The sequence below is a fragment of the Myotis davidii genome, unplaced genomic scaffold (assembly GCF_000327345.1).
Source record: "Myotis davidii unplaced genomic scaffold, ASM32734v1 scaffold1292, whole genome shotgun sequence".
NCBI classification, from domain to species: Eukaryota; Metazoa; Chordata; class Mammalia; order Chiroptera; family Vespertilionidae; genus Myotis; species Myotis davidii.
Window position 1 is genome coordinate 114,105 of NW_006283154.1, and position 9,466 is coordinate 123,570.

General features: G+C 45.7%; 1 protein-coding gene across 2 annotated transcripts in view; it reads left to right on the forward strand.

Moving 5' to 3' along the window:
* The first annotated feature begins 1,901 nt into the window (after nucleotides 1-1,901).
* SHROOM4 (shroom family member 4) overlaps nucleotides 1,902-9,466 on the forward strand; it is a 213,974-nt gene continuing 206,409 nt past the window's right edge. For both annotated transcript variants that reach the window (XM_006753495.1, XM_006753496.1), the window contains exon 1: nucleotides 1,902-2,063. In XM_006753495.1, coding sequence (XP_006753558.1) covers nucleotides 1,947-2,063 — 117 coding nt within the window. In that variant the 5' untranslated portion in view covers nucleotides 1,902-1,946. The remainder of the gene's footprint in view (nucleotides 2,064-9,466) is intronic.

Genomic DNA, 9,466 nt, shown 5'->3' on the forward strand with positions numbered 1-9,466 from the left:
AACGTTGCGGTCCTCCGTCACGGAAGCAGCCAAGCCTCATGTTCAGTTTAAGCTGCCTGGCTGCCGGCCGCCATCCTTTGTTGGCGTTAATTTGCATATGTCGCTGATTAGCCAATGGGAAGGGTAGGGAAGTTACGGCTAATTACCATGTTTCTCTTTTATTAGATAGGATGAGCAAAAATAGATACAGAGGCAGAGCAGCCTCGAACAGACTGTCAAACTACAGCGGGAAAGCCGGGGAGGGTTGAAGGGCGGGAGGGGGTGGGGGTAAGAGTTCAACCGAAGGAGTTGTATTCATGCACATAAGCATAACCAATGGACATAAGACACGGGGGGGTAGGGTAAGCTGGGGGATTGTTAAGGGCTGGGAAAAAAGGAGACATACGTAATACTTTTTGTAATACTTTAAGCAATAAAACAATTTAAAAAAGAAAGAATTCTTACAGTTTGCAGGTGGCAAAAACCCAGTTCATACTACTTTAAGCAAAAAGAGAGATTGGTCTGAAGAGCCTCGGGATAGTGTAGGCATGACTCGGTCCAGGGCCTTAGAGCATTGCCAAGATTCATGCTCTCCGTCTCCCTCTCCCTCTGCTCTGCTTTCCTCTGGACTGTCTATTCCGAGGCTGCTCTTTCCACATGGTGACCTATAACAGCTTCAGGTTTTCATCGTTCAACCTAGGAACCCCTATAGAACGGAGTCCCTTTTCCCGCTAGTTCCAGTGAGTCTCCTGGCTGATTCGCAGTGAACCATCTTGGGTCACTTGTCCATTTGTGGACCAGTCACTGGCCATGAATGGAAGATGCTCACAGCCCTAGGCCAGGTCCGGTGCTCCTCCCTGGAACTCAGGGTGCCTGGGTCCTGCTCTGCCCCAAACTCCTGATCTGAAAGTATGATTTCCCACAGACAACAACATTGAGAAAGAGTGCCAGGCAGACAGGGCAGCGGGTGGAAATCATGAGCAACTGCCTGTGTTCCTCCAGGTAGAAATCTTTCAGGCCCATTTGGCTGATGGGAAGGGAAAACAAAACGGCAAAGCAGTGAGTGGGCCGGGCAGGAGGGAAGCTCAGTCCTTTATTTAAGGAAAGTGTGATTAACACCTCTTCTAAGTCAAGGCCTTTTCAGCCCATGCCACTGCTTGTCCACGGGGCCTGTTTGCTGTCACGGGACAGATAATTATTTTCTTTCTAAGATATATTTAAGTGGAAGGAAAGACAATAGAATCAAAATATAGTAGAAGTGGATCTGACAGCCATAGAGCTGCCCTTGGAATTTAACACCTGGTGAGTTGCATAATCCTCCTCAGGAATTCTCTAGAAATCCTCACTACTGGGGAGTGAGGAGGAGAGTAACAAAAATCTGTCCCTGTTGGAAAAAACCAGGCCCCAGAAAAGCAACTTTCCTTGCGAAGTTGATTTTGTGCTAAAGCTAGCGAGTATCTGAGGTCTGTTTGAGCAGCATAAAGGGATATTGCCATGCTTCACTTTGTATTAATCACATGAGCTCCCTCCATAGCTCAGATTATACACTTCCACTCAACCCCAGGCCTCTGGCCACCTTCTCTCTGATAGCAAATTCTTTCAGCTGGAAATGCTAGTCTTCTTTTAACAATGAACATAGGAACCAATGGATGATAGCAAAGAATTAATTCATAATATTTTAAGAATACAAGAGTGAAGTCCCAGCTGACTCTTTTGCACACCATAATCCATGTGTGTTTATCACCTTTCAGAGAGGAAGAGAAAATTGTACCCACAGCCTTGAAGTACATTCCTCCTTAGTGCTGTATTGATTTGTTCTCCTGGTCATCTGTTCAGAAATACATTCATTACATCTGGGAAACTGCAAAGATGATTACTGCAAATATTTTCCCTTATTTATTAAAAAGAGCTCTGTGAACGTAGCCCCCGCGGAAAAGGAGCCCCGCGGCGCCTGAGCCGAGCGGAGGATGGAGAACCGGCCTGGGTCCTTCCAGTACGTCCCTGTGCAGCTGCAAGGGGGGGCGCCCTGGGGCTTCACCCTTAAAGGGGGTCTGGAACACTGCGAACCGCTCACGGTGTCGAAGGTAAGAACTGGCGGCTCTGCCCCAGCAGTGCCCAACTTTGAATGGGCAAACGGGTGTACAGGCTGCAGAACGGGGCCCTCTGACCAACTTTGAAACTTGGCTCGGCCTGAGGGGTGAAAGCCCCCCTGTGGCTCATTAGCAGCACCGAGAGCTTTTGCCACCAGCCCGGGCACAGACAACCCCTGAAGTGTGGCGGGAGCACGGGTGAGCCCACGGCTGGCCCCAGGCTAGAGCGCTGCACGCAGACACACTCGGGAGGCTCTTTTGCTCCCCCACGTCGGGGGCGGCTGCTCCCCTCACTTTGACTAGAGGAAGTGGTGGCTGATGGGGGTTTCTCCTTAAAAGTTCCCGCGCCCCTGCAGGACAGCGAGCGGCCAAAGGGACAGGCAAGGCGGCTTGGCAGCTTTCTCAGCCGCGGTGGCCCTTGGTCGACCAGTGGGCCATCCTGTCGGGGCAGGTTGCAGGGCTAGGGTCTGGTGTGGGAACGGAGATGAGGCATCGGTGACTCTCGTCAGCCTCACTTCCCACAGCCGGACGCGCGCACATCCATTCAACTCGTGGGGCGTTGCTGCCGCCGCCGCTTAGGTTTGGCCTTTCCCTCCCTCCCGAGTCCTGTCCCAGCGCCGGCGAGATTTCCTGCACGTTGAGGAGTGTGGAGGAAACTTTTGCGCCATGGAGCGCAGCTGTGCTGGAGCTGCCGCCGCTGCCGCCAGGGTTTGTTTGTTTTAGGAGGCTGTGATCTGCTGGAAGCCAAGTCACAGCTGAGGACCAGGGAGAGGAGCCCTCCCAAGTGCCCCAGAACCCGCAGAACTAGCCATTCCCGGTAGGCCTGAGGGTGGGGGCCTCAGGGGCTGTTACTGGGAAGAGAGATTTGTAGGACAACTCACCTTGAGGTGCCAGATTGCCAAGTAAACGAACTTCATGTACTTGATCCCATTTTTGTTTTGTTGTTGTTGTTTTTTTGTTTTGTTTTTATTTCTCTTAAATGCTTCAACCTGAAAAGCCTTTCCAACCCGCTGAAATTGCAGTCGAGGTTGTAGATGTGGGTTTGGGCTGGAGATAGAAAGATGTGACTTCTCAGCAGGGAACAAATGTCACTTCTTCTTTGGCTCTTTAATCTGGGTCATGTCTCAGCAGGGGCGCGAGTGCCCCCTAACCTGTGCTGTTTTTGCCTTGCATTGGAGCTGCTGGTTAATTTCTAGAGTAGGGGTCCTGAAGGCCTTGGGGCCCACCCACACTTTTAGCAACCCTATGGTGTTGTCATAGGGTGTACCAATCACCTTGAGCAGTCTGAGGTACGCTGAGGCAAATTTTTGAGGAGTTGCCAGGGAAACCTGGGATCTTTAGCCTCCCCTGACACCAATAACTAGTCCAGATCTTCATCCAACACTCTCTTCCTCTGTACTAGTCCAGTATTTCTAACCAGCCTGAGATGCCTTTGTAACCCACTGTCATACCCCCTCCTAAGGCACTTCCCTCCCAATAGTCTCTGGAGGGAGTAATATGCTTTTCTTTAAACAAAAACACTGTCAAAAAACCCCTTTGGAGAAGGGAATCCTGGCCTTCAGGATTTCTTCTAATCACCCCCCACCCTCCTTTTCCATCAAGGTCACAACTGGCTATGTAGCCCTCCATGATCTGGCAGTTCCTCTCTTTCTCCTTACACCACCCACAGAATTTCCTCTCTCTGCCTAAACAACCTGCCTGGGAGAGATCACTTTTGACCTCTGCCCAGGATGACCCATCCTGAGAAGTACCCCAGAGAGTGCTTGCTCCTGAGCTGCTGGATTGTTTTGTGAGCCAGCGCTAGCATGGCAGGGGGTGTTACTAAGTATGGGGCAGCCAACAATTTGTGGTCTGGCTGGGGGATTATTTGCGGGTAGATGAGGGTTTCCTTCGCCAAGCTGCTGAGGAAGTGACTCGTGTGTTGAGAGGCAGGGTGCCTTTTAATGATTCCCTTTCCATTGAATGTACAGGTGACCCCTATTATATGAAGGCTCATTATTACACACATTTGGAGATATAGGGGGTAAAATCATTTCTCCCATCCCTCCCAGATAGCCTGGCTCCTTACAGTAAAAGCCAGCTATATATAATCTGGTTAGCCCCAACAATATATAAAGGGGCCATAGTATTCTTTTCAAGTGCAGTGGTTGCCTATTTTTTTTTCTTGCCAAGACACCTTATGGCACATTTCATTCCCCTTAAGCTTCAGAACAATATAGCTTTCTTCTTGAAAATAGCTTCAGTATGAACACACTGGTGGTGATGGAATGGAAGGGCATAGAAAGAGAATCACATTGGCAGATGAAAAATTTGGGGTCTAATCCTTGATTTGCTACTCACTAGCTCTGGGATTCTTCATACTTCACTTGTCCTCCATGAACTTAAGTGCCATATGTCTACAACGAGTTTCACGTGGGTGGTTTTTAAATAAGACGATGACGGTCTAGTAGCCAATCCTTTATGCTAGCTCAGGCCCTTTGCTCCTCAGAAGGGTTTCAGACTGAGGAAGATGATGCTTTGTTCCACTTTCACACAGGGTTACTTTTATAGTGTGTTTCCACATCCCTTATTTTATTAGCATTTTACAGGCCCCCTATGAGGAAGTCAGGGAAGGTTGTGGAGAAACTGATGGAAAAACTGAGGCCAGAATGCACTGAGTGGCTTGACTAAGTTTATCTTCTGGTAGTACTGTAGTTTGTGAAGGGGCATGGGGCAATGACATTCAGGTATGTATCCAGTTTTGGCAACCTCCCACCCCAGTGACCCTTTCTATGCCAGCTTATGGTTCCACAATGGGCCAGGACTGGGTTGTAGACACTCCGTGATGGAATCTTGGCTCAGGGAGTAGGAGAGGACTATTTTGATGATTCTAAACCACGTGTGATAATCTCAGGTTGGCAGAGACAGAGGTAAAGTACAAGAATCATGGTTGAAAATGGAGAACCTCCTTTGGTATCATGGGGAAAGAATCTCAAAAATGATTTGAGTATGGATGGTATGGCATACATGCTTGGAGATAGCTTGTGGAAAATGTGGAGTAATCTTGAGAGTGGATGGATTTGAGAAAAGGTGACTAGTGGGAAAAGAGTGCATGTAGTGTGAAAGTCTACCTCATATTTGTCATGGGAAAAACCTTTGGACCAGGAAATAATCAGGTGAGGGAAATTATCAATTCCTACCAACTCCTGTGATTTTCCTGAATGTGGGGAATTCAACTGCCCAAAGTTATGGTGATTACTATAGTTTCCTCCTAATAATCAAGTGACAAAAAAAGAGGAAATGTTTTTTAAAAGTTACTATTGATTATCCAAAGTGTTAGAGATGTTTATAATTTCCCTATTGAAACATGACCCACAAGGGAACTGAGTCTATGATTTTGGTATTACTAGTTCCTTTGGTTAATGTCTTAAACTACTTTGTTGATCCATGGAGCCTATCTGGATGAAATGGGGATTCTTTTCTAAACAGAATTGTCTGTTTTGCTATTTAGGGGTCCCCCTCTACAGTATAGACAGCCATCTATGAAGTTGGCTCCCTGTGCTGGAAAAGATCATCTTTGGGGATGGGTGACCTTTCCAAGGTTCTGGAAGTAATTATTCTACATCACATGGGGCCTTTTAGTGTGGTGAAGGGCTAACTCCCAAGAAGTACACCCCATGAAGGTCCCATTGTGAATGTCAAGCCCAGCCTGAAAAGCAGCTAAAAATGTTTCACAGGAACTATCCTTTTTCATATAACAGGGCCTCTGCACCCAAGAACTCAAACTTGCAGCCAAATTTACTGCCAGCCACAAGAGAGCCTTAATCTGACTTTACTGGGGTGGGGTGGGAACCAGATAGAGGGAGACAAAGGGTGGAAATGGGGACATCTGTAATACCCTCAACAATAAAGATAAATATATATATATTTTTAAAATAGGGCCTCTTAGAGCCCTCAGTGATTCAAATTTTATCATATTCTCATTCTCTCTCTCTCACTCTCTCTCTCTCTCTCTCTCTCTCTCTCTCTCTTTCTCTCTCTCTCCTCCCCTGCCCAGAGAGAGACTGAGCTGTAGCATAGCATAAGGTTCCTATACTCATTTTGTTATTGGTAATGTGCCCCGAGGTTGGCTAAGGTGGAGAAAAGAAAGGGTGGAGACCAGTGTGGAGATGCAGGAAAAGGAGGAAGAAAATTGGGTGTGGGAGGTTCAGATGGGGCAGAAAACAGGCTCACCCTACATATTTGCCCTTTTCTTGGCCCATGTTTAGCAGCAGTCTCCATTTGGTACAGTGAGAGAAGTGGGGGCTAGTGACTTCCCTGGAACTAAGTTAGGTAGAGTGGAGCAATAGCCTGGAGGAGAAAGAAGCTTCACTTCCTCCATGTAATGTGCACTGATGTCATGATATCATTTCACCCTTTCTAGACCCAAGTCTCTATTTGCAAAATGGGGTTAGACATACATGCAAGATTTTTATCATCAAAGATGATGTGAGAATGAATTGGGCAAACTCTAAGACTGTTTGTCTAGGAAGATGGCAGGGCATGCTCTTTAAGTTGCTGTTAGCCCCTCCTCATCCCCACTGTGAGCATATTTCTAGAAGAAGCACACAAAGACGCAGTTGATATTTCAAGAGGACATTGGTAAAGTCAGATTAAGGCTCTCTTGTGGTTGGCAGTAAATTTGGCTGCAAGTTTGAGTTCTTGTTGGATGCAGAGGTCCTGTTATATGAAAAAAGCATAGTTCCTGTGAAACATTTTTAGCGGTGTTTCAGGCTGGGCTTGGCATTCACAATAGGACCTTCATGGGGTGTGCTTCTTGGGAACTTAGTCCAGCATGGTTACTTACATGACTCATCTCCTCAGCTCTGCCTTTAGAATCAGCAAAGATGTCTACTGCTTCAGTTCCTCAACTGCCATCTTCTCCCAGTAAGTAGTAGGCATTTGGGGACACAAGGTAGGAATTAATCCAGAGATATAGAAAGAAGGTTGAAGGAAGGTAGAACAAGAAGGGCAGGTGGTATATCTGGTACACTTTGGCTGAGCTTTGGGTACACACTACTTTTGGGCCTGCTGGACTGTCACAATATACCTGGTACCCTATTGAGATACACATGTGTGCTCCCTGAAGTGAAAAAGGTGAAGTCTATTAGAGGGTTTTCCATCATCTAAGCTTCAGACAAACAAAATAATTCAACTCCAGCTGGGAAGACACTTAAGTGTTGTCCCTTAAAAATTAAAATTATTTATCCCCTTGCTCTTTCCATCCCCCCTCCCAAGATATTTTTAAACAGACTTGAGATTGGTGTTAATGGAGTGATTATCTGGAGGGAATATCACAGTTTTTATAGTTAGGCTTCTTCAGAAGCAGGGGGAGTTTGGGGAAAGATGCTGACCCATCTGAGAAAAGTTAATGAAGAACAGCAGAGATTAAGTGAAAGGTGCTCTCACTATCCCCCTACACACACACACACACACACACACACACACACACACACCAAAGCAGACTCAAAGCAGGGCTGTTAACCTAATGCTGTTCTTGAAGGAGACCTAGAATCACAGATTCTCAGATGATGAGGGCCTTTTGGAAGTCATCGGGTCTTAGTCTTATCCAATCCATGAGCCTCCTATGCAGTAGTCCCGAGCTTATTCTTCTGCGGTCATTAGGGAGCTCACTCCCATATTAGTTAGTCCATCTCACTGTTAGAAAGTTTTGACTGGGGACAGCTTTCTCTTAAGTTGAGCTGCAATCATTCTCCCTCTAACTATCATCTATAGGTCCTAGCACTACTTTCTGGGACCAGGCAAAACAAGGGTGCTTTCTCTGTCTTAGGAAAGCCTTTGAGAGGTCCAAAGACTGTTTGTTTCACTTTTCTATGCTGATGAGGCACAGATCTTTCAGCTGTTGAGATCCAGTCTCCTCTTCTGTTTCTTCCTCCCACTCTGGATACACTCTAGCATATCTATGTTCCTCTTGAGTTATGGAGCCCACAGCCTCTACCATAACTGAGGAGAGTCTGACCAAAGTTGAATAGGATCATTCTTGAAAAAAAAATTACTGCTGAAGACGAATTTGTCTTTTTCTGGAGTCCATGCCATATGAAGATCCTATGCAGAGATGGCGAACCTATGATACGTGTGTCAGAGGTGACACGTGAACCCATTTTTTTGGTTGACTTTTCTTTGTTAAATGGCATTTAAATATATAAAATAAATATCAAAAATATAAATCTTTTTTATATTATGGTTGCAAATATCAAAAAATTTCTATATGTGACATGGCACCAGAGTTAAGTTAGGGTTTTTCAAAATGCTGACACGCCAAGCTCAAAAGGTTCGCCATCACTGATCCTATGTCAAGCAAAGCCTTTTAGTGGAGGTATCTTTCTATACTGCTTCCAAGCCATACCTTCACAAGCCCTTTATATGAGCATCTGGAACAGCCACATAATACATTTGGGAGGGACACACTTCACCTATTACTATTGATTTAGAATTTCCTCTAGCCCTGCTCCTAGCTCAGACCTGTCTTGGGAAAAGTGTTCTAAGGGAGATGAAAGAGAGGACAGCAGCCTTGATTTCAAGGAGTACATATGTTTATACAAAGAAGACAGAGAAGAAATTTGTATCATAGAAGAAGGAAGTGGCACTTAATGAATAGTGTCAAAATCAGACTCCAAAACATCAGATTTAATTTATTTTATTTTTTCCCCCAACTGCTGGCTTGGAATTTTTGGAGTAACCTCTCTAAACTTAATTTTCTCCTTTGGGGAAAAATAGGTGTCTCCAAGACTGAAGATATTGAACATATGTGATATACGATCAGCCCCCAACTTACAGAGCCCCTATGTAGGAATTTAGACACAGCAGTTCTTATCCCCAACTCCTGTCAGATACTTATCTCCCTGCACATTGCCACTTGCACTGACTGCAAAAGCTGCTGTTGCTGCCATCCCTGGGTTCTGTGATCTTCTTTCTGTACCTGGAATACCCACAAGAGTCATTCTTGCTGGAGGTCTTGCACCCATAGTTTCATTTCCTGATGTCCTCATATCTATCAATTTGTCACCTGAGCTGGGCAAATAAATACCTTTTCTTGCTACTAAAGCCCTGATCAGGAAGTGTATTGAGGTGGAACTTAGTCATTATTACTGAAGGATGAGAGTCCTGGAGAAGAGAGAGTGTCTAGGACACATGTTCCATTGGTACAATGTTATTGATAACTAGTATCCTGGTGCACACATTCCTGCACATTGAAAGGAAATCAATTAGAAGAAATATTTTAATATCACTACTCGCCCTTTCTCTATAATAGAAGTGTCAACCAAATTCACACTTGACAATGACAGATCAAAACACACGTGTGCGATTGGCATCAGTGAGAGTTTTATATGTATCGCACATGGGTAAGTCAACTTAGC